Source organism: Engystomops pustulosus, chromosome 5 (assembly GCF_040894005.1).
Source record: "Engystomops pustulosus chromosome 5, aEngPut4.maternal, whole genome shotgun sequence".
Taxonomy (NCBI): Eukaryota; Metazoa; Chordata; class Amphibia; order Anura; family Leptodactylidae; genus Engystomops; species Engystomops pustulosus.
In genome coordinates, this window is record NC_092415.1 from 179,705,443 (window position 1) to 179,730,852 (window position 25,410).

Below are 25,410 nucleotides of genomic sequence, written 5' to 3' on the forward strand. Positions count from 1 at the left end.
AAATACATGGGGTCATGTATTAACTTTTGAACCAATGGCTAGAAGGGAGCATGGTGATATACCAGTGCCACAACCCCTGTATTTTCTGCCAAAAATGAGACCCCACCAATTCTAAAACAATGCTATATCCTAGCGATATGTTCTCATTTTACAAGACTGGAATACCCATACAGCGCTGTGTTCTGTGTTACTTTTTGCAGGGTTTTTTTTTTGTCTTCACATTTGCCATTGACTGTTTGCAGCTTAACTCCACTCATAGTCTAAAAGTCCTCCCATAAGTCCTCCATCAGTGCTTGCTGTGACCTCACATCATGATTGTACTGTCTGCTTTACCCAGATTCTCAGATCTTCATCTCCGCTCCTTGTTGACGTGGCCCTTGTCTTCCAGTGTCTGAAATCCTTGTTATGGTATAGATGTAGCATTTGCTAGACCAAAATCCCTTTTTTCTGATATTTTGAGATAATGAGCTACATTTAAGAAACAAATATCTGAAGGGTCTCCTTATATAATAGTTGTGCTAACCTGTACCCCAAATGCTATGCGCTTCTTCTCCTCATGGCAATGTGTCACTTACACTGTGACAATAACACATCTCCCCCCGATTCTATTTACTGATACTTGACATCTGACAATTTCAGGGAATTAGCGGCTGAAAGAATTTACAAACCTTACTTGCTATTACTCTGCAATACAAATACCATTCAGTTAACGGGAATTAGCAGGAATGAGTGTGAGAATCCCTAGGGGCATAGTAACCCTGCTCCGACTCCCAGTTGCTGTGTTCCTCTGATAGATCAGGTATTCAAGCCTGGATCCATCTGGAAGGGGTAATGGCACCTGCTTCAGCCAATGAGTAGAGCCTTCTCGGACCAATGGGCCGAACTCATTGGCTGAAGCTTGTCCGCTGACTTTCAAAACTGGTTGCTCACCGACCCTAAAAACGTTGGCACTGGAAGAACCGCGCAGCCAGATGGAGGGGGTTCTGTATATTATATCCATTACAGAGGTCCCCCACTATCGTCCTGACCAGCCCAACACTGGTATTCCACATGTAAGGGCACATTCACATGGCCGTCTGCGGGGACGTACATGCGGCCGCAAATTTGCGGCCGCATGTACGTCCCCATAGACGGCAATAGCGGCGCGGCGCCGATGTGGCACCGATCCGGCCCGCACACCGCAAAAAGATAGAGCATGCTCTATCTTTTGGCGTGTGTGCGGCCGTGCGCCGCTATTCTCTATGGAGAGAGGAGGGGCTGCCTCCTCCTCCTCTCCAGCACACGGCGGTATGCCCGCACGGCGGGCATACCGCTGTGTGAATGTATACAACGACTGTACTCTGCAGTTGGCATTGCTAGTATTCCCCATGGCATCTCAAGCGCCCCCTTCTCCCATAACCTTGGGCCCCGTCTTACTATAACACGGGAGCCGATCCGCATACTATGCTCTGGCACCTGTATTTTCTGTATTTTCTGTGTTTTTTAGTGGAGTTAAGTTGTAAACAGTTATATATTCAGTCTCCGCTATTAAGGGATCACGGACATGTTCTGCTCACTACATTTCCTTCCGCTTTACCTAACGCGATGGCTGCAACATTGTGTTTTTGTAACAGGCGTGATGAATTTCCTACGTATCGAGACTGCAGTGACTTAGTTCAGACGCGCAACTGTAAGGCCAATGTTATTGTGAGGATAAGTTACTAGTAAAACGTTACCAAGGAGAAGTACTATGGCTATGCCACCGTGCCCGTATTCTCGTTATTCTGCCTCGTATGTTCTGTTCTCAATGTTGTGAACTCATTAGTTGCTTCTCAGTTCTGTATAATTCATTGTTCAATGCCATCAGCCATTCACTATTGGCAAGGGCAATATTAGTATTCTGCCCCGTAATATGCAGAGACCATATCACTGAGTCCAGGCCTGAATAATACATTGGTGTATGACGTCCCTAACTACTCTTTACAGAAAAGTCATTAAAAAAATTACCTAAATTGTGCACTACTTACACTTATTCCTCTAGGCAGGTACATGACTGTTATAGCCATGGCCATGAAAAGTTTTATTTTTACCACTTTAAAGGAGTTTTCTGAAAGTAAGGAAAATTAGGGCTGTGTAAAAAAATAAATAAACTTGTACTTTCCTCGTCCGGCGTTCTCGATGTCCCCTACCTGTCCCTCTGTGCCCTTGCGCCTGCTTGTTTACAGGGGCATGGAAGCTCACAGAAGCACTGGGACGGCAGCCGGGAGCTTATGTGCCCGTGTAAACAAACACAGGGAGTGGTGGACGAGCGAAGTACAATTTTTTTTTTTTTTTAATATATACAGCCCTTCCCCAGCCTCCTCATTTTTTTTCTTACTCTTGGACAACCCCTTAAAAGTTGTGTCGTTAGATATTCAGGACAAATCAAAGAAGCCATAGACCTTTGAGGTGTTAGAGAGGTGGGGGATATTTTCCCAGCACGCACTTCTGCTCGCTGACCCCCGCAAAACAACCAGGACGCATATCTTAAAGGAATCTGCTCTGGCTTCATTCTAGTGGGAATATGGACTTTTTGTTGCGGCCATGTACAGAGTCTGTAAATATCTGTGAGTGGCTTAGTTCCCTTTTAATTCCCTCCTGTAAATGTCCTTGAGGTGGAGTCTACCACCTCCCTAACTATATAATCTGCTGGCAGCATGTTGTAGAGACGCACATTATGATTTCCAACATACCTTTATTATTTCCGTGCATGCTGCCATTTCTGAGAAATTCCCATTTTAATCCGTATGCTAATGAGGAAGTTTTTATCTACCCAGGATGTGTCCTCTGCACCCGGAGCACTGTCATTCCTACCTAGTCAAATTTTTCTTCCAGGGTGACCCTGGAAGAGGATGGAATTGATTTTGGTGCACTGGGTGCGCAAACTGCCTCATTAGCATATGGATTAAAATGGGTAAATCTTGGAAATTGAAAGGATGAAAATATGTTGAAAATCACATTTTCTAACACATTAGCAAATTGTAACACTTGGTAGAGCTGGTAGACTCCCTTTAAGTTCAGTAGAATTGCTGTATGATTCCCGGGCCCCAGGCTTCCTGGATTGCCATCCTCTAAAATTCAGAAATGTAACAAATTTGAGTAAATAAAGTTTCTTGCTTCTCTTAGGATCTTATTACTTATATCAACTGCTATCCGTTGTGCTGCAGCAAGTAGACACAATACAAGAATAGCAGAGGGCAGTATATACAGTATATACATTGTTATATTCTGACCAGTGCACTCAGGAATCCAAAATATGGACCAGTAGGTGTCCAAATATTTAAGTTTTCAAACTAGGTAAACTACCTGCAAGTCTTGTTTTGTTTTTCTATTGTCTATGATAACTTTTGTTTGTCTTAAGACTAGTTTGTTACCATTTCTTTTTTTGTTGTTAAGAGCCGGCTTTTTATGTTGTATTGTAAACTTTACCTGTAATATAAACTTGAGGAATTTATTTTCACCTTACAGATTTGTAAAGTTTAAGATTTTGTAATAAATGAGAGTTAAGAGTAAACCTATGGTGTACGTCATTACTAGTAGTATATTATTGTGTCCTCTTATCGCTGGGATGTTTTGAAATCTTACACAATGCTGCTTTAATTTGCAATAATTTGGGAATTTTAGTGATTATAAGCCCATTTATGTCTTTGCTGAACAGGTGCAGGTATATGAGAGTGTAGGGAGGAATAGCTTACAGCTCTATGCCCTCCTTTTATATCAAACCAATCTCTAATCATATCTGTAGAAGTTCTTACTGCTGAGCCCCAAATGAGTTAGACATCCCCCCCCCCTTCCCCAGCCCCAACTCTTTACATCCTTTACTGTCATCTGCCCATCTGTCATTAGAGAGACTAAGGGTGCGTCCACACATGGAGTTTTGAACCCGTTTTGCTCTGTTTTTAAGCAGTCCGTCAAAAAGCCGTTTTTGACCAGTTTAGACCAGTACTGTCAAAAACGGATGCGTTTCAAAAAATGCATGTATTTTTGGACGGACTGCTTAAAAACGGACCAAAAACGGGTTCAAAACGGCATGTGTGGCATCACCCTTAGGATTTCAGATGCAGTTTTTGAATCCAAAAGCAGGTGTGAATCATAATGGGTTGAGACAAATAATTGAAAGGTGGTCCTCTTCCTCCTCCTACTTTTACCCCACTCCTGGTTTGGGCATCAAAACCTGCATCTGAAAAACTGAACGTGTGGTTGCACCCTTTAGGCCTTTTAACCACAAGCAAATTTTAATATTCAACTACACATCATGAGCTTCCTAGAAATGTCCGCACTCAGCATTTCAGTACAGCAAATACATGTGGGTTGGACGCATCAAACTCGCTCTTGGATAATGGGTCTAAGTGTCAGAGAAGTTTCGTTACCTATATTTATACTAAAAGAAAATCTACCACCAGGATGAAGGATTGTAAACAAAGTACACTGCAGGATCCACATTTAGTTTAGCTTCCTAAGCCCTCGTTTAAAAAGAAACAAAATATGCAAATCAGCCTGACTGTATCAGTCATTTGTTAATTCACAAAGGTTTTTCATAATTTTCAGACTGATCACCTCATGCACACTTGCATCCTTTTATAAGGTTTATAGGAACACTCCCGTCAAAGCTAATTCTTTGAACAATGCCTGGTGCAGGGCCTGAGGGGAGGAGCAGGCCCTACAAGATTTATCAAAATCAGAAATTTTTTTTTCCTGGCAGTAAAAACTGTAAAAATAGCATGCAAGTGTCTAAAACGCCACTTTATTGCCATTTTGCAATGTGCAAGTTCTTTAATTCAAAGTGATCAAAAGACTGTACAGTCCCCAAAATGGTAGCAATGAAAACCTCATCAAGCCCCTCGAAAAAAGACTCCTCACACAAGTCTGTACTCTGAAGTATAAAAAAAGTTATTGGCGCCCTAATATGGCATGGAATTTTTTTTTTTTACAAAAGGTTTTAATTTAAAAAATGTAGAAGGCATAATGAAACCTATACAAAGAATAAAGAGGAGGTGTCATTTGAAGAGCAGAGTGAAAGCTGGAAAAACAGCCCACAAGAAAATGGCGCAAAGGCAGGGAGCAAAAAAATGGAAACTCAAAAAATAAAAAAGATTGTGTCCTTAAGGGAGTTACAATTAATTCCAAGGCGGCAATATACCATATATACTCGAGTATAAGCCGAGGTAACTAATTTTCTCCACAAAAAACTGGGAGAACTTCATGACTCGAGTATAAGCCTAGGTTAAAGAATGCAGCAACTACTCACACTGCCGGTGCTTACCCTCGATCTCTGCTCAGCTCATGCAGTGCTGACGGAGGCACATCTATATTCGCCCGCCCGCATACACTGACGCAACGTGTTGCCACCTGACATCACGCCGTGTGTGCGCGCGCATGCTTTCTCATCTCCTTGACTTGGTTGTTGTCAGACCTGAGGGGGAATAAAGTCATTTTTTTTGAGGAAAGGTGCAACACACCAGTAGTAGAATAATTGAGATACATTTGCAGTCTTCTATAAGGTACTCTATAGGGTTTCCATTCACATGGCTCACCAGAGCCCAGCATAGCTCACAGCCGGGTGCAGAAGTGATAGGTGGTGGGGCCCCTATCCATACAAAGCTGAGTCAGATTGCAAGAAATCCGTCCAAATATAGGAGTCGTCTAGCTTGGTGCTGATGGGCACTTGCCACATTGTGACCTCGGTAAAGTCATGTGCATGTGGCCCAATCCCCCGACAGCCTACACAATATTACTTCAGCCGAATGCCTTCCTGATGAGACTTTCATATAGGTGTCCTGCATAATTTTTTTACAAACCCAGTTTGGTTCTGGAACTTGCATTTAATCCTGCAAATGGACAGCTAGTAGATTATTTTCTATAATTATTTTGTATGAAAATACTTTTCGGCTCTGTCAAGTCACCAGGTGTATGACCACATCACGTGACCATATTTAGAATTAAACCGGTTTAACTAGTACGTCTTAACCACAGACCCTCCAGCGGGCCTAGTTACAGTCAGCCTCACATCCTGGATATTATAATGTAATATGACAGATGAAGTTTTGGCCTGGGATACCAGTGATACTTCCCTACCAGGCTCCGTGCCTTGTATTATGACTGCAGTGCCCACCACCGCCATGTGTGCCAGATACAGGACAGAGGTGGCATGTACAACTATACAGCCACCAACCATAATGAGAAAAAGGGTCTGATGGAACCCGAATAGTTCAGGTATGTGCCATAGGGTTAGGGGCTTGTTTGATTTAAAATTTTATTTGTTTCCTTGGTTCTATCTTACAGCAAACTGAAATGTGATCTGGTTTCTCTTCTACAGAGAATCTGATGTCGATTCCCATACAGGCGTCTCCTCATGGTCTTCTACCTTCTGTCTTTCAGAATCTGCAGATGTTACCCCATCAAAGAAAAGCCATAGCGACGTTTGAGCATCCTCACCACGCTTCTCAGTTTCAGCAGAGGTTCCACAGGTAGATTATATTCCATTATAAATCAAGTTTTTCCTCTTCTTTTTCACCATCGGTGATTGTGACTTTTACAGAACGATCATTAAAGAGAAACTCTGGTAACCAGATTTTAAGTATTCTTTTTAGAGCCCTCTTCTAAAATGGTTTTATGAAAATTAAGACAAATTATCCCTTTTAATTCCTTTCCACTTCAGCCCTGGGGACCAGTGGCCATCTCCTCTGGATAAATCCTGGACAAGTTCTAATGGTATGTCATCCATAAGCACCACTAGTAATGTGGTAGACTGGAAGGCGACTGTAAAAGTCTGTGTAGGAAATCACCAGAGTTTCCCTTTAAATAATATTTAGAAGATGTATGTAGAGCATTCAGATTAAAGGACCATCAGTTTTTTTCCTAAACCATGCTCACCAAGACTTATTATAACACTATATGCCACAATTGTAGAAATATAGAGTTATAAAAGTTATGCTAATTACCCTCAGGCTACGTCATCCGAGCGCCTCAGGGAGCCTAGTATTTTTTATCCTCTCCGGCCTGGACATTTAGCGCAACAGAGGTGAGTGCATAATTTAAAATACAAGGCTCGCCAGAGGCACTCGGGTGACGTAGTCTGAGCACCCCAGGGTAAGTGGTTTAACTTAATCCATCATGATAAACCAGGGATACTTACTCATATATACAGACACTGTGACTTAAGTAATCTTCTCATATTTGTTATCTATGGCCCCCTTCCTTATAAGATCAACTTTTCTCATTAGCATAATTATAAAAGTTGAATTTCGAAAGAGGCCATAAATAACAAATGTAAGATGACCACAGTCACGGTGCCTGGATCTATGAGTAGCCGTCCCTGTATTATCATGATGGATTGCGATTGTAGATTTCCTTTAACTGGATCTCAGAAAATCCAGAGAGATGGGGAATAAAATTCTCTTTTTGGGAGGGTGAAGCACTAACACAAATCTACCCCTACAGTTCAATAAAATTAGGCTAAGCATACTCCCCTACGCTCCTCTTCATCTCGATCCCAGTGCTTATCTTTGCTAGTCTTGACACGCCGAGATTCCCTTAAAAAAATACTTGTTAAAAGCAGTCCTGAGCCCAGGGATGTGTTGTCCGGTGCTCTGAGCTGCTAATTATTCACACGTCCTGCATGACTTTTCCTCCCTCCCCAACATAGGAGAGGGAGGTGGCAAGAGGTGTCAATAATAAGCAGCCCGCAGCGCCGGACAATGCTTCCCCGCACTCCTGCCTGCTTTTTAGAAGTCTCTTTTGCAGTCGATACCGGATTGTTAAAGGAAACCTACCACTTTATAATAGTAGTTCTAACCCTCAAATACCTTGCACCAGCTCAGGGTGAGCTGGTGCCGGAGCATATCTTCATTAATTCCAGAAATCGCCGATTCCTTTATTAAACTGTTTTATATTTTATATTGCAAGCGTGCTCCGGCGCACCATTTGCGTGACCATTTGTGCGCCTGATTAGGAAGTGGCGGAGAGCCGGTGACATCACCAAGCACTCAGGCTCACTCGCGCCTGTGCAACTTTGCACGGCCGGCTTCGCTCGCGAAATTGCTCAGTGATGTCACCGGCTCTCCGCCACTTCCTAATCAGGCGCACGAACGGTCGCACGCATGGTGCGCCAAGCCATATCATGGTGCGCCAAAGCACGCTTGCAATATAAAGTATATAACATGTTAAGAAAGGAATCTGTGGTTTCTGGAATTAATGAAGATATGCTCCGGCATTAGCTCACCCTGAGCTGCCGCAAGGTATTTGAGGGTTAGAACTGCCATTATAAAATTAAAGAAGACCAGCGCTGGGATCAGGATTAAGAGGAGTGTAGGTGAGTATGTTAAGCTTAATTTTACTGTACTGTGGAGGTAGATTTCCTCTTAAATAAACTTGCATTTCTTTTATTTGTTGTGTGTTCACTGGTTTTTGCTGTTCAATAAAATGTTTGATTTGCATGCAACACTGATTATTTATTTATACAAAGTTTGTAAAAAAAAAAAAAAAAATAATCGGCCAAGCATATACAGAAGAATTTTTATCTAGTGGCCCATCTATAGGAAGACACAGGCTGCAGCACATTCCTGTATTTCTGTGTGTCCTTATTTATGACTCTCTGGTTAGGTTTGTTATGTGTGTAGTACGCCTTCCAGGTGTATACACCGAATGGAATGTGAACAGAGCCCAAGCCTGCTTTCACACCAGCGAGCCTAGTAATGATTGGTGTGGCTCTGATATGTGCATGTAGTAAGTTGCTGATTTTGACATGAAAAGAGTAAATGACTTTAAACTTGTGAATAATCGTGACCTGTCCATAACCGTGACCTACTAACCACCTCTAAACCATTTCAGGCACATGGTAGACCTGTCCCACATCAACGTATCGCTGGTTACTGAATGAACTAAGTAGTTTACAACCAACACGAACTGCAAGTCGGATGGAAAGAGACTCCCGGGAAGGCAATGTCTCCGATACTGCCTTGGATGTATTGACTCAAGAATAAGACTGGAAGGAGGCTTGTTAGAGGGAAACCATAAGACTGAGTAGACTCGTGCTACATGTTGTGCTCTGTGACCCTTGCATGTAAGGCTGTCTGTGTGTGTGAATCCATTCAGACTTGGCGTGTGAGAAAGAAACGCCATCACAAGAGACGTTATTTGTAGAGATGAAGGCATGATAATGGTTACTCTTCTCCTCAGGGCAGCAGTTACCCCATTTACATCCGCACCACACTCACTACACTGTAATAAACTCCTAGATAAAAGTCAGTACTGTATATATATATGTAGCCTTTATCATATCACATGCACTTGAGTCTCGAGTGTAGCCCTAAAAATGTGAAATCTTACGTTGTCACAGCATAGTGTATATAATTTTCTTTATTTTGAAGGTTTTACTTTTCTTTTTATATCGGCTGTCTGGATAAGGTCTACTCTCGCTTGGGCTATAACGTAGATTGGTTGAAATATAGTTTTCGTCACTTGGTATTGCATGGTTTCCCCAGTCTGCAGTAATAGTGGCCTCTCTATATTTCTACTATTTTATTCTCACCAATTTAGGAGAATAATGTAACCACCCAAGGTACCGGATGTCATCTTGCCACTTCTCTGCCCATGTAGATACATGTATTCCATTGTCTTAAGGTCTTCTCTGTCTAACAATGGCTCCATCCTTAGCACCATTGATGAAGGGTATCCAATTTATCTTTTAATTTAGAGATGTTCCCTATAGCAGGAACCTTTCCTTCTCCTGACATTTAGCAAAAAGTTAATCATTCAGTGTAAATTACCATTTGCTGCATCAAAGATGGGTGTCCCTTACACGATCTTCTGCTGTCGGCCAGCGTTTGGACAATGTCAGGCGGTGTAGGGATACACAACCCCCTACATGGTAACATCCAGTTGATCATTGATCTGTGCAATCTAAAGATTCATTATTTTATTAGTATTTGCTAAAATATGTGCATCAGGGGGGCGGAGAGGTCATATTTACTGTACAGTTGGTAGAACCTATACTCCAAAATTATTTTCCATGTCATTTATGGGTAAAAATGTCTAAATACAAACTAGTTCCCAATCTCCTACATTGGGTATGACGTGTGTATGTGTATATATATATATATATATATATATATATATATATATATATATATATATATATATATATATATATATATATATATATATATATAATATATATCTCTCTCTCGAAGACCCTAGTATCATCTTAACCCATAACATAAAGTACATAGGTATAAGCCTTGAGGTGGGTTGACTACACCACTAATGCCAACCAAAATATTGAGCCTCGTGAAAAGTAGAAACCCAAATGTGAGTTATATTGCTCCCTCTCACCCTGATGAGGTTAGTGTTCTCATCTAGAAGTCAATTTAGGCTGAAACTTACATTTTCCAGATTATTTGGCTTCTACATCATCCATTATCCTTCATATATAACATGCAAGTGCATATCGTATACCGATCTTCACAGCACAAAGAGATGCATGTCCCCCCCCGTGTTTACCCCCCAAGTCACTGAATTGCCTGCTCAGATAAGGAGGACGGGTTTTCATCATTCTATCTGCTTTAAGAATACAATAGCTGTTATTTTAATATGTCGCTATAAAATTTGGATTGGTTAGTTGTCTTCTTAGATGTTTGGTTTAGAGATCTTGCCGTAGCCTTGGCTCCATCATGCACACAATACAGGCTTTATTAATATCTTAGTTTTTATAGCAGGATGTTTTGTTCTTGCCTTCTGGGTTTGTGGACGTTCAGTGGGTCCACCTGTAATCACACAGAAATGTTGGAAGACAATGAGCAGAAGCCATAAGGTCATAACGTGTGGGGGTCAAAGAGTATGCTCTGGCCTGTTCTAGGGGGGTAAGATCTGTTCATTTACTTCATTATAGGTTTTTATTTGTATAACAAATCTAATGACACATCTTGTTGATGAAGCTCCAGATCTGCTGCACAGAAGTGCTGAATTCTCTCTGCTCGCAGCTACCACTATTAGGATCTCTGCACCGGTGTAGGAAGTTGTTCATAGTGGTGACCGCAAGCAGCTAAAGGATTGTCCTTCGGGGAGATTTCTACCTAGGAATTGGATCTCTGTATAAAAAATAGTAGTTAAGCAGCACAGAATAACAGCTCAAAATTGTGTAATCTTATACACCCCTACGTCAGGGATTTCAGGTGAATGGAAAGGTCTTTCGTGTCCGGTACACTCAAAGGACCATCCGTTTCACATCCAGCATTAATAGTGGGGGAAAAAAGGCGTCTTCTGTTCTATCCAGAACCCAGGTGTGAACTTAATGCGGACATCACCTTGCAGCACCTATTGGCATATTGAACATATAAATGGCCGATATAGAAGAGTTTCTGTAAATTTTAGTTAAAGTTGCTTTCCAGGTTCTTTGGTCATGCCCCTATTTTAACAACTTTGGATTCTATCGCTAAGGATTGGATTATAGTCAAATTTTACAAAAAAATCTAGAGCCAGGCAGCCGTAAGGAATCACATATTCGGTATATCCTTAAGGTCACAAATGTCATGATAGCGGTGATGAAGGAAGTCCTACCCAAATCCAGCAACGTGACCACATTCATTATGGAAGGGGGCAATGTGTGACGCAGATCTTATACCCCAATACTCCAGTGTGACAGTATATTCCCCAGGGTGATGGGGGGGGGGGGTACACCACACATTACATCACGAAGGGTTGTGCCCAGCAGTCTAGGTGATATTTTGGCACCTTCCATATTCTCCTTCTTATCGTTGATGATTTAGTCTTTTTCTACTTCTAGGCCCAAAATGCTGTTACTGTAAATGCCCCGCGAGGATGTAGAGCAACCATTATCTGCGTTATCTTACTGTGCACTCAGCCCAAATGTAAACCACAAGTTTTTGTACATACTGAGGAGGACTTTTACCATGTTACCCGCTTGGACTTCCGTTCCGGAGACGCCCTTCCCCCTTCTCTTCAATTCTCTTTTGTTTTCTTGTATATTTCTTCAATTTTATAAAAAGATAATTAGTAAGTCACTCGTTTTACCCAGACTAGTGTATTTGTTCATGACGCAGATGACGGTGTTAAAAGTAAAAGCCTTCAAGGATTCATTTTCTGTTTTTTAATAGTTTTTTGATGATGTTCTATTGTTTCTTTTTGCTCATTCGCCCATTTATACCTCCATCTCCTGTTCGTTTCTTTTGTCAGATTTTCTTTTCCCATTTTGTACATCTGTTGCAATGTAATCTCTATCTGCATCATCCAGTAAGGACATGACTGTGACGGCACCGGCCCGTATGGTACTGATCCCTATAGTCGCACTGTTATAGTCACAAGAACCTATTTCTCAGAAATAAATGCTGAACCTTTGTCAGGAAGTTTTGTCTACAGAACAGAGAACCTGTGATCATAAATCCAAAGAACAATCTGATTTATATTCTGTCTGGATAATGAGCTATTGGATGTTCCCAAAATTAACATTTTTTTTTTAAATTTTTTAGTTTGTGCTTGTTTTTGGGATTACTTTTGTATTTCTCAGCGTTGTTGCTTTTGCTTCCTTTCATCCTCCCATTCCCATTGTCTTTTTTTTTTTTTGGCTCCTTCTCCGTGCAGGGAATGGTCTCATCAAAAGTTGGATTAGTTCCTTCAAGTGTTATTCCCGATTTTAATAAATACCATCGTTTTGTATGAGATTTTTAATTTTTTTATTTTTTAGAATTTTTACCCATTTTCAGTATAGCTAAGCTCTGCTGTTGACTATATCTTTTTGATGAGCGTTTTTTAGGTTTTGTGTGGCAGGAAAAAAATATGGGATTGTTTAGTCCAGGCTGTCCAAAATCTCTAACATTACTTTACTCGTTCGAAGTATAGATATTTTATTAATAACTTTATAGAAAACCACTCTTACTGCACTTTTCAGCGTTTTTTTTTTTTAAAGAAAATTGGGACAGGTAATTTTTGTGATGATGTGTTACAGTTTAAAACTCCTCCCCTTTTAGGAATGTAATAGTTAGTTTCTCATGGTAAGGGGTTTTTTTTTCTGTGTTTTTTAAAAAATGTATTTACAGCCATATTTCTTGTTCTTGCATTACGGGCTTAGCTGTATAAATAAATATTACTACATGGATGAGGGCACCCAGGACAGAGCACATAGTAGGGGTATTATTACTATGCAGTTATCGGTATAACCATAGCCACACTTGCCAATTGTTACAGTTAAGACCCAGTTCACATGTCAGTTTTAAAAATTTTGGCAGACTTGTGGTGTGGCCGCTCATCTTCCTATGGAGGGGTGAAGAGCTCCCATCTCCTCCTCCTGGCCCTGTACTCGTCCAGTCCAGGCGAGGACACAGCTGTCTGAAGGCACCCTGAGATGGTGAAGTGAACCTCTGTAATGTGTATGGACATCTTTGGTCCAGTTCACACCTCCGTGCCAGATTTAGTTGTAATTTTGAGCAAAACCAGGAGTGGAGAAACACACAGGACAGATACAAGTCTTTCCATTAGACCTCATCTCTGTACAATCACTGGGAAGATTTGAACCTGTCCTGTCTGCTACTCCACTCCTGGTTTTAGTTCAAAATAACTGAAGACCTGAAATCAGAGGTGTGAACTGGTCCAAAGATCACCATAAGTCAGAGGTTTACTTTACCTTCTAATAAGTGTTTTATGTTGATTTTCAGCATGTCCAATCCTTCCTTTTTATATAGAAGATGAGGTGTCTGGTAGCAGCTCCCTACTCTCTATTTAGGGCACATGCACACTTGGCCGAGCTACACTTGCTTGTGTACCGGGGAGGGGGGAGTGTATGATGCCATCTTTAGGTAAGGAAATGGATAGAAATTAGACTTGTGTCTCCTCATATGCACTGAAAAGTTTGCACTTGTATTTTTAACCTCTCAACGTACTTGATTTAATTGCTATTTTCATCAATATTCGTAATATAACTACTTTTTATACTGTTGGTGTTTTGAAATGCATTTTTAAGCTATTTCGAGGTATACTATTTCAATCCCATGGATTGTCAGATTTGTAAGAAAATACTGCATATATCAGATGCGTCTGCAGGTTTGGATTATATTAGACTCTGTACTCAGGTTATTACGGTTGGGAAGGATCATTGGGATAAGTCGTCTGTATTAATACTGTGAAATGTGTTTATGAGCACTTGAGCGTTTCCATAGAGGTCGTCCTCACAGGTGAATATTTGTCCAGGTTTGTAGACTTCTGCATTGGGATACCGCTAACTTTTTTTTTCCCCCTGACTTTTTTTTTTTTTTCCTAATGTTGTTTTTCCTCCACAGTAGGATTTTAAAGGGATTTGTACTTCTCTCTTGTATGGGCTCTGGGTGGTGTAAAAATAACAAACACTTATACTTGCCTAGATTCATGAAGGAGGAGGTCATTTTTATCTGAGGACAGGTTCCAATAGCCTACGGCTTTTTGATTTTAAAAATGCCTTAATTAGAATTGTGAACTATTGCACTGCTTTATAAAACTTTATTTGACATTACCTGGCTCCCTACCAGCAGCATGTGGCGAGTCCCAGGGGTGGGAGTTGGTATAGCCCATCTCTCGGTCTCTTTGACACCTCCTCCCCGCTCTCATCTCTTGCTAGTGTCAGTGGGAGAGTGAACAGCGGAGAGGCGGAGGCATTGATGAGGCCGAGACTCCCCCCAACTCCCCTGGGACTCACCAGACACTGCTGGCAGTGAGACAGGTAATATGAAATAAACTTTTATGAAGCAGTGCGATTGTTCAGAATGCAGATAAAAGCTTTTGCCAAATTAATATATATTTTTTTATAGAGGCTATTGGAACCTGTTGTCATGTAAAAATGAGCAACCTAAAAAGTTTCCCTTACTTTGATCCAGTGTGGTGCCTCCTGACGCCCCTATCCTTTGTTGGAATATAGTGGCTCTGTGGTCAATGTCCCTGTCCACAGTGTGCACCCGTTATAGGCTCATCACCACTTAGCCTCTGTATGCTAACAAAGATTTTCAGTGACAGATGCGCTGCACTGGATCGAAGGTAAGGATCTGTGACCAGTTTTTGTTACCACTCTCCGTTTTGGGAGTGCATTATGGAAACGGGCATTCACCTTCCATTCCTTCACTACCTTTTCCCTTCTGTTATTAGTAGTGGAAAAGAGACGTGGAATGCAAGTGCCTTATTTTTACACCACCAGGAGCCCATAATTGAAGTCCGATCAGTGGACAAATCCTTTAAGAAAGCATCCAGACTAAATCTTCTGTTTCTTTAACAGGTTTCCTTCCTTTTGGTGGTTAAGCTCTAGGTGTGGTCGGGGGTGTTGGGAGACTCTGAAGAGATGGGCACTGGTGGAGGGGATGGACGTGGATACAAGTGCATATGGTGATGGCTGCGGTCAGGAGACCTGGTGTATTGCTTGTACTTCCCTTGGTACTAGATGCTAGTAATGACCCCATCATTTTTTCCCATCTAACTTTTATATTTTACAGATCGTGACTAGGAAGACATTAATGACTTTTTTTTTTTTTTTCCTTTGTATTGTTTTTTTGTTCATGCAGCTGATTTTAGGTTCTGGTCATTCATGTTTTTTATGGTTTCTTTGATGTTATTATAGGTATTTATTACTGTTATTTTCTGTTGATTTTAATTTGTGCACTTTTTTTTTTTTTATCTGCATTGATTTCCGTTTCTTTACCAATGAACCTGAATGTGATCCTTCCTAACCTAAAATGTTTGCCGAACCTTATGGTTATGATTCCCAAGATCAGGCCAGTGTATGACTGAACCCAGGGAGGGTTATGTTTCCTTCTCAAGTTCTCTTGAGACTTTTGCACTACAATATTTTTACTTGACTTTCAATGCTGCTATGTGGGAATGTACTTCAGAAGTTGTACAAATTTTTTTTTTTTTTTTAAAGCCCTTGGTTTTATACTTTTACAATAAAATATAACATTTTGCACCAAATGTCTTCATTGTTTATTGCTGAATAAAATTGTATATTTTTGTATCTATTTATGTATTTTATCATTGTTTCCATGGATTTTATATGAATAAAATGAGATCATATTTTCTATGTGGATGTGTATTGTTATTTTATTGTTCTGTAGTATTATTATTATTCCTCTTTTATGCCTGATGCAGGTTTCTTAAACTAAACCAATCCAACTATAGTATCTTTTATTACAGAAATGAATAGCACAGGTGAAATTTCCTTTAAATGGGTTTTCCCATGAATAAAGGTCTCAAATTTTAATCCCCTAGTCATGTTTACACAAAAAAGATAATTTATATAACCCCTTACTTAGCAATTTGTCAGCTTTATTGCGGTTTTTGGCCTTATCACTCGACAGGTCATGTAAGAATCCAGTGTGTGTCCAAGACTAGCAGAGCAAGACACTTCAAGACTCCTCTGTGTTGACAATGTGCTTATATTATCAGGGTACAAGGTTTATCTACACTAATATTTATTTAGAAAAAGAGGGACGAGATGCATAAAAAGACACACAGGTCTTCTGCCTCATCTAATCAATAAGACAGTCCATACTGCTATGCCTCACCCCGTCTGTGGATATAGAGCTTATCTTATTTGTAGCGCTTCTAATGTGTCCTCTCCACATTGCTGAGAAAAGTGTACACGCACCTTCTGATGAATTAGGAAGTGCCTCTGTTTTGTGCTGCCTGCCTCCTACCCCTCCCCTGCTCCTGCAATGCAAGAGAAGATAAAAGAATCTGCCGACAATATTGTAACCAAATTGTAAACACCAGAACTAATAGAAACGGGTTTGAATTATATCTTTGAAATTGGGTGGTTTTTTTTGTTAACATTGAATTATGTATAATTTTATTATCCTGGTTATATTTAAGAATCTTATCTTCATGGGAATATCCCTTTAATGAAGTATATTACTAAAGTTTACTACCCTCAGAATCGAACATGGATAAAACACAGACCTGAAGGTCTACTAGAACCTTGCCAGAGCACCTCCATGCTGCAGCTTCACTTGCTGTTACAGTCTTAGACAAATGTCTACAAATGCACCAACTCTATCCCCAGACATGTATTACTAATAGAAATGTAGTGGATTTAGTAAATCTACCGATCAGATCACAGACCACACCTGATATCTGTCCATGGAAATAGTGTTCCAATGTGTTGGGTCTTCAGAACAGAGACCAGTACCGGGAGCCTTATCAATCTAGAAACTCATGTGAAACAGTGAAGTGTTATTTTTTTGTATTTCCTTATTGAAAAGGAAAACAATTGAAGATCTTCACAGTTTAACTCCTCTCTGGTGTGGAGTCCGACGCTTCTGCTCCCCTGCTAGCAGGACCCAGTCTCCGGGTGTCAGACACCCAGAGACCCTAGGGAGATGCCTTTTATTTATTAACCCTTTTCCACCCCTCACAGCATTGCACTACAGAGAGCTCTATAGACTCAGCATTCATGTGACTGCTGGGTCTAAAGGGATTAATCAGAGATGCTGGGTCTGATCAGTACTAGTCCAGGTCTAATCAACATCGGCAGTCACAGGGAGTCGTTTCCCCCTGTAACTAGGGCTCTTATAGATGCCCCAGTCACAGGGAAAAACATGTAAAATTTAAAAAAAAAAACCTGGCAATGTCACCCAGGGGTCTTTTATGACCTCATGGGAGACATTTTAAAGTAAAAACACACACAAAACACAAAATATTAATACATATCTTAAATGTATTTACATTTCCCAATACAGGCAGTCCCTGGGTTACATACAAGATGGGTTCTGTAGGTTTGTTCTTAAGTTGAATTTGTATGTAAGTCGGAACTGTGTAATTGTAAACCATGACAGAATTTTTTTGGGCTTTTTGACAATTGGATTTTAAAAATGTTGGATTGTCGTAAGAACCAGGATAAACAAAGCTTCATTACTGACACATGTGATAACAGTTACAGCTGATTATTGTAGCCTAAGGCTAAAGTACAATAAATTACCAATATCCAGTGGTCCGTTTGTAACTAGGGGTCGTATGTAAGTCGGGTGTTCTTAAGTAAAGAAAAAAATACCCCTGCTACTAAAAAAAACCCCGCACATCGCCATAGTCTCCCCGTTTGCCCGAGACTATACATATTATATATGAAAATGACTGAAACAAAATAGGAAATTGATTAATAATGTTCATTTTGAGTTCATTTGAAAAAATTTTGAAAAAATGTACTATAAATTACAAAAAAAAACCTTTTTTCACTTTTAACCCCAAATAAAACTAAAAAAGAAACTTTTATTACATTTTAACTAGCTCTGTGTCCCAGACACGCCAACGTCCCCCCCCCCCCAAAGTTATGGTTCTCTAACTGCCAAGTAGGAAAATTCCCCGCTCACTAGGGCCATTTGTGACCGCGTCTAAGGGGTTAAAGGCGATGTGTCACACAAGGTGAACAATGATTTTGGTTCCAGCCTATTGATGTCTGTGGCCATGAAGCTGCAGTAAAGCGTGTCACTGAATGCTGTTATCAGAAATCAAAATTGTTCTCCCCCATGAACCAAAAATAGAATGAAAAATGTAGGAAATGAAAGAGACAATGTCCATATTCACAATTTTTTGTCTAATGCAAAAGTAACTTTAGTTTTTATGGTTTTAACTTCTGCCCTTAGTTTTCAATTATTACCACTATAAAAAACCGGACAAAAATGATTTGTGATCCGAGCTCTTCCGTTACGCTTAGGTTTAAACAGCAGTGTGGACTTAATGTAGTAGTATCAGATAGGGCCACCAGGTGGCAGTGCTGTACACTTTCTGTATATTACACAAGTACACCTGCATAGCTTGCAGAACAGTCTATACAAAATTGGAAAAAGTGAATGAAGTCAGACATTGGGACACCTGCATAGGAATTATTTATGAAAAAATGTAACCAGATTAGATATCAGATATGGGCCACTTTTGCCTCTAGAAAAAAAGAAATTGTCATGGTAGGAAAAGAACTAACTCTAAAGCAGAAGTCTGATGTCATAATGATTTCCCTTACCAAATTGTCATATGTGATTTCCCCCTTTACATACAAACAGAATGATGCCCATATTGTGCCGCTCCCTATTTTCTTTCCAGAGTTATGGCATTTTCTGTTCTGAAGCAGCTTGTCTGAAATCTTCCTGAGCAGCAGGGAATCGGGCAAAGACTAACAGTTCCCATGATGCCTTGTGTTTTAGCTGTAGTGTGATTTCTACAAGTAAATCCACGGAACACTTCATATTGTACATACATACATACATACATGATCTATATAGTGACTAGCCTGGCAACTTTCATTACATGGGGGAGCAGGGAGAATGTAATAAGTAGTAGAAACCAGTAGTGAAACCTTTCTATTAAGTTTACAGCTTGTTCTGCATGGGCACTAAGGGTTAACAGCTTCTCTGCTGTGTAGTAAGTTCCAAGAATTGAATGGAGGGACTGAAAGGGAACGTGGGAGACATTCCTCACTATTCTGTGTACAATACTGCTGTACTCATACAGCAGCAGACACTTGGCTACACACAGAGAGCACTGTCACATGGGAATGGAAGCCCCTCTCCACTATGGACTGACAAGAGAGCACAGCCAGGAGACACAGCTACTGCAGGAATAGGCTAAACTGAGGAGGATAGCAAAGACACTGCTGGATATAATAGGAAAATGGGAAAAGTTGTTCTACTTGTCCAGTCTATCCAGAACGTGCAAAGACTGGTTCGACCACCGGGATCTCTGTCTCTGACCTACCTGATTCTATACCTAGGTGTGGGCACGTTCAAAACACGGTTTCAGAAGTGAAAGAATAAGGTTTTCAATTTCTGACGGAGCGTTAGCTCTCTTTTAAAATATAACAAACATTAAATACACAATTACAACAAACAATGTAGACACATCCACATACGAATATTGTGTGAACCCCAGTGTGGGTACAGGGACTTGGTCCGTCCTTTTCTGTATGTGCAGTGTCTTACTGACAATTAGTATGCTCACGAACAATATGGCAGTATATGTCTTAGTATTCTTAATTATAAAATACGAGGATTTAGTTTGTCCTGTTCTGTGTATAAAATGTCTTTCTTTATGGAACCATATACTGTACACAATAAAAAATCTTATATGTTTGTAGTGTCCCAATTTAAATTTTTAGACAGAAGGATGCTGGATTGATCCTTATTGTTTGATTCCTCTAAAAAATACGGATCCAAAAATGAAAAAGATAAAAAGAAAAAAGTAAAAAGTAAAAAATTGCATGCATAAGAATGAAAAAGATAAGAAGGTAAAATTTTTTTTTCTGAGGGTAAATTGGTATCCAGGAGGTTTTGATATTACACAAGGTGTAGGGCCCTACACCTGTGTGGACTCTTACAGATTGTTTTTAATAATACTTGAAGTTAAAACACTCACAGTTGGTTGATCGCATATGGCTGTTTGAACACTCACGGTTAGTTGGTCACATATGGCTGTCTCTATATTCGTGTTGCTGCTTTTAGTACGCAGAGATGTCCAGAAACGCCAAATATTATAGAGATTCCTTGTTGGCCGTTTTCAACGCGCGATGGCGTCTCCCACGTGTAACGGCGTCCGTGTGTGTCCTCCGGGAACGCTACCAAGAGAAGTAAGTTTACACGTTCCCCACTTTTCTTCCTCAAACCTTTCAGTTGTTGTGCAGTTCCTCCTCAGGCGTCTGTATTGGCCAAAGGGTACATTTTCTAGCCATCTGGGAAGATGGCAACTGTGTTTAGATATATAACTATTTTTGGATGTTGGTTTTGTGTATGTGCTGCATTCCAGCTTATTTTCTATTATATCTATTTGTAGATCCAAGAATTCTACCCTTGTTTTACTTATGTTCGGTGAAAATTGTAGGTTGAATGTGTTATTGTTTATTGATGAGATGAAGTTATTTTGTTCCAACTCACTTTTATCCCAAATTAAGATGACGTCCAGGTCAGGTTTTTTATAGCCCGATCCAGTCCACACAAGATCCAGATCAGGCAATTCTTAGCCCAAAAGGGATATTTAACTAAATACAACAACGAGGAGGTTCTTACAACTGCAAAGCTACTGAGGAAGAAGCATTGCGCTTCGAAACGCGTCTAGCCATAGCCATTAGACTCTTACAGAATCTGAATATTCCTAAAATTGGATTCACTAACACCACCTTCTATACAACTATAGGAAGACTTTCACTTGCGGGACGCCAGTGAGCCGGAGTCCATCATCCAGAACTCTGCACACCAACGAGCCCAACATCATCCGCGACATGCGGTAACTGCAGAGTCCGCGTTGTGAAAGGAGGAGACCGTGTAGAAAAGTGGGGAACATGTAAACTTACTTCTCTTGGTAGCGTTCCCGGAGGACACACACGGACGCCGTTACACGTGGGAGACGCCATCGCGCGTTGAAAACGGCCAACAAGGAATCTCTATAATATTTGGCGTTTCTGGACATCTCTGCGTACTAAAAGCAGCAACACGAATATAGAGACAGCCATATGTGACCAACTAACCGTGAGTGTTCAAACAGCCATATGCGATCAACCAACTGTGAGTGTTTTAACTTCAAGTATTATTAAAAACAATCTGTAAGAGTCCACACAGGTGTAGGGCCCTACACCTTGTGTAATATCAAAACCTCCTGGATACCAATTTACCCTCAGAAAAAATTTTTTTACCTTCTTATCTTTTTCATTCTTATGCATGCAATTTTTTACTTTTTACTTTTTTCTTTTTATCTTTTTCATTTTTGGATCCGTATTTTTTAGAGGAGTCAAACAATAAGGATCAATCCAGCATCCTTCTGTCTAAAAATTTAAATTGGGACACTACAAACATATAAGATTTTTTATTGTGTACAGTATATGGTTCCATAAAGAAAGACACAGAACAGGACAAACTAAATCCTCGTATTTTATAATTAAGAATACTAAGACATATACTGCCATATTGTTCGTGAGCATACTAATTGTCAGTAAGACACTGCACATACAGAAAAGGACGGACCAAGTCCCTGTACCCACACTGGGGTTCACACAATATTCGTATGTGGATGTGTCTACATTGTTTGTTGTAATTGTGTATTTAATGTTTGTTATATTTTAAAAGAGAGCTAACGCTCCGTCAGAAATTAATGTTTGTTATATTTTAATGTTTGTTATATTTTAAAAGAGAGCTAACGCTCCGTCAGAAATTAAAAACCTTATTCTTTCACTTCTGAAACCGTGTTTTGAACGTGCCCACACCTATATACAAAATCGCTACCTTTGGTCTTTCTCGGTGTTGGGACCTATTGTGGTTGCACTCAAACTCGGTCTAACAGAAATTGATAAGTGCCACTATAACTTCAACTGATTCTATACCTGATTCTATAATTTTGTGGATTAGACTTAGGGGCACATTTACTAAGGCCTTGGCATGTTCTTCTAGGCTAGGTATTTAAGAAGTGTGTGCAATGCTATTGTGTCACACTCAACTCTTATGTGGCGTAGTTGCACTGGCTTCCATGAGGCACAAATGAGGGGTCGTTTCGTCGGACGGTCCGACTAATTCATGCAAATTGTGTCGCACGTCTACAAAAAAGATGGTGCGGGGAAATATAAAGTCTAGGATTATAGAGGTGCATATGTTTTAATTTTTTCATATTTTCAATATTTTTGTGAAGTTGGGGTATTCCTAGTATTAAAGGGAAGCAAATGATAAGTTACACTTGGCTGATCACAAGGACCCCCACACGTCATAAGAACAGGGGTCCTATGTCTACTATGTATAGTATTTGACTATTTACAACCATTACACAGTTAAATTTACACAGATGAATTCGGGAACCCTCTTTCTCTATTAAAATAGAAGTGTAAGATGGCCAAACACAGTCACCAGCTGTCAGATACATGAAAAGCTTCTGGTGCCGAGAGCCTTTTCTCTTGACCCGAATGTAAACCTGAAAGTTCAAGCTGAGGCATCTCAATACTAAAACTTGATACTTTGGGCTAAGTGAAAAGTTCATACCCTGTAACACTAGATGGCGCCATTTACAAAAGTAAACAAATGAGGTATAAGTGATGGATCCTGGATATACTTCTCTGTTGGGGAGAAAGTAGTGTAAATTATGTCCAAAATAAGCAGATTGGCTTAGGCTCAGTTCGCACCACCGTTCTGTTCCTAACCTCTGTTAAAAGAGTGAAGAACGGAGGCTTAACGAATCAATTAGCTGAAAAAATGACAGCAGCTGCAGCACTTTTTTCTGTTTGAAAACACATGCATAATAAATGTTGTAAATTTTTCCATTGAAGTCAATAGGAAACGGATTGTTAGAAAAAAAAAAAACTTTTTCTATCCGTTATTGCATCAGTTTTTTTTTAGATAGACACAGATAGTTAATCTATATATATACAGTGGGTACGGAAAGTATTTAGACCCCTTTAAATTTTTCACTCTTTGTTTCATTGCAGCTATTTTGGTAAGATCAAAAAAGTTTTTTTGCTCATTAATGTACAGTCTGCCCCCATCCTGACAGAACAAATCTAGAAATGTAGATATTTTTGCTAATTTATTATTATTTATTCAGCCCCTTTGCTCAGTATTGAGTAGAAGCAGCTTTGGAGCTGGTGCAGCCAGGAGTCTTCTTGGGAAGATGCAACAAGTTTCTCACCCCTGGATTTGGGGATCCTCTGCCTCTTACGTGCAGATCCTCTCCAGTTCCTTCAGATTGGATGGTGAACATTGGTGGAAGCCATTTTCAAGTCTCTCCAGAGATGATCCATTGGGTTTTTGTCAGGGCTCTGGCTGGGCCCGTCAGGAATGGTCACAGAGATGTTCTGAAGCCTCTGCTGTGTTATTTTAGCTGTGTGCTTAGGGTCATTGTCTTGTTGGAAGGTGAACCTTCGGCCCAGTCTGAGGTCCAGAGCATCTGGAAGAGGTTTCCATCCAGGATATCTCTGTACTTGGCCGCATTCATCTTTCCTTCAATTACAACCAGACGTCCTGTCCCTGCCCCCAGAGCATGATGCTGCCACCACCATGTGTCACTATTGGGATTGTGTTTGGCAGGTGATGATATTTCATCCATGTGATATTTCAGTTTTTCTTGTTTAAAAAATTAGCAAACATATCTACATTTCTTTTTTTTCAGTCAACATGGGGGAAGAGTGTGCATTATTGAGCAAAAAAAAAGAACATTTTTGATCTTACCAATTGGCTGCAATGAAACAAAGAGTGGACATTTCATGTATTTATTTCTATTTGCTTTTTTTCTTTCTTTTTTGCGAATTTTTTATTTTTTTACATTTTTTTTTTCTCAAGTCCACTTTTGTCTGCACCTTATGCTGTGCCATGGCGCGTGCAGAGAAGGATTGTGTGCACTGCTGTAGTACAGCTGCTGAGCCATTTGCCACACCAGGGCCTTATACTATATTATACATATTATATATGTTTTTTTCATGGACGATGTTTTAACATGTAAATTGAAATTAGTTCACATAATTTCAGTGTTTAAAAATTTTGCACATAAACCTGCTGGGCTCTGAAAGTTGGGGCAGTTTTTTTTTTAAATTCATAAATCTTCGGATTCACGTTTTATTGAAATTTATGGCTTACATCTAAGGGTGAGGTCACATGTGGCGTTTGAGATGCGTTTTTTAACTGATTGAAGAAATGCATGCGTTTTATATTTTACAATGTAAATTTTGGATTTGAGGCAATGGCCTGCCTTTTTGAGCACTCTATTCACACCCCAAGGAGATGACTACATATAAGGGTGCGGTCACACATGGCGTTTGTGATGCATTTTTTGTTTTGAATCAATGCATGCGTTTTACATACTATGAATTCCACGGATTAGAAAGCGTTTTTTATTCATTGCTGGAAGTGTAAGCAGCTGCTAAACCTTTATCACAGCTGCTTACACTTACAACAATGAAGAGAAACACTTTCAAACCAACCAAACGCATGGTAACATGTAAAACGCCAGCCCTATAGCAGCTGCTATGGCTGCTACCGCTGTAGTTACGGCCCTGTCCCTTACCATATAACAGTGATGGCTAACATATGGCACTGGTGCCAGAGGTGGCACTCAGAGCCCTTTCTGTGGGCACTCAGGCCATCACCAGAGATGACTCCAGATTAGAGATGAGCGAGCACTAAAATGCTCGGGTACTCGTTATTCGAGACAAACTTTTCCCGATGCTCGTCTCAAATAACGAGCCCCATTGAAGTCAATGGGAGACTCGAGCATTTTTCAAGGGGACCAAGGCTCTGCACAGGGAAGGTTGGCCAAGCACCTGGGAACCTCAGAAAAGGATGGAAACACCACGGAAATGGACAGGAAACAGCAGGGGCAGCATGCATGGATGCCTCTGAGGCTGCTTAATCGCACCATTATGCCAAAATTATGGGCAACAGCATGGCCATGACAGAGTGACAGAATGAAGCTAGA

At 40.3% G+C, this 25,410-nt stretch overlaps 1 protein-coding gene across 3 annotated transcripts in view; it reads left to right on the plus strand.

Moving 5' to 3' along the window:
* The window catches only part of RBM33 (RNA binding motif protein 33), a 65,993-nt gene extending 55,870 nt beyond the window's left edge, over window positions 1-10,123 (plus strand). For 2 of the 3 annotated variants that reach the window (XM_072153948.1, XM_072153947.1), the window contains exons 18-19: window positions 6,397-6,485; window positions 8,848-10,123. In XM_072153948.1, the coding sequence (XP_072010049.1) occupies window positions 6,397-6,485; window positions 8,848-8,896 (138 nt within the window). In that variant the 3' untranslated portion in view covers window positions 8,897-10,123. Of the gene's footprint in view, window positions 1-1,613; window positions 3,513-6,396; window positions 6,486-8,847 lie in introns of those variants that run through there. The other variant, XM_072153949.1, reaches the window with a different exon arrangement.
* Window positions 10,124-25,410: the final 15,287 nt, after the last annotated feature.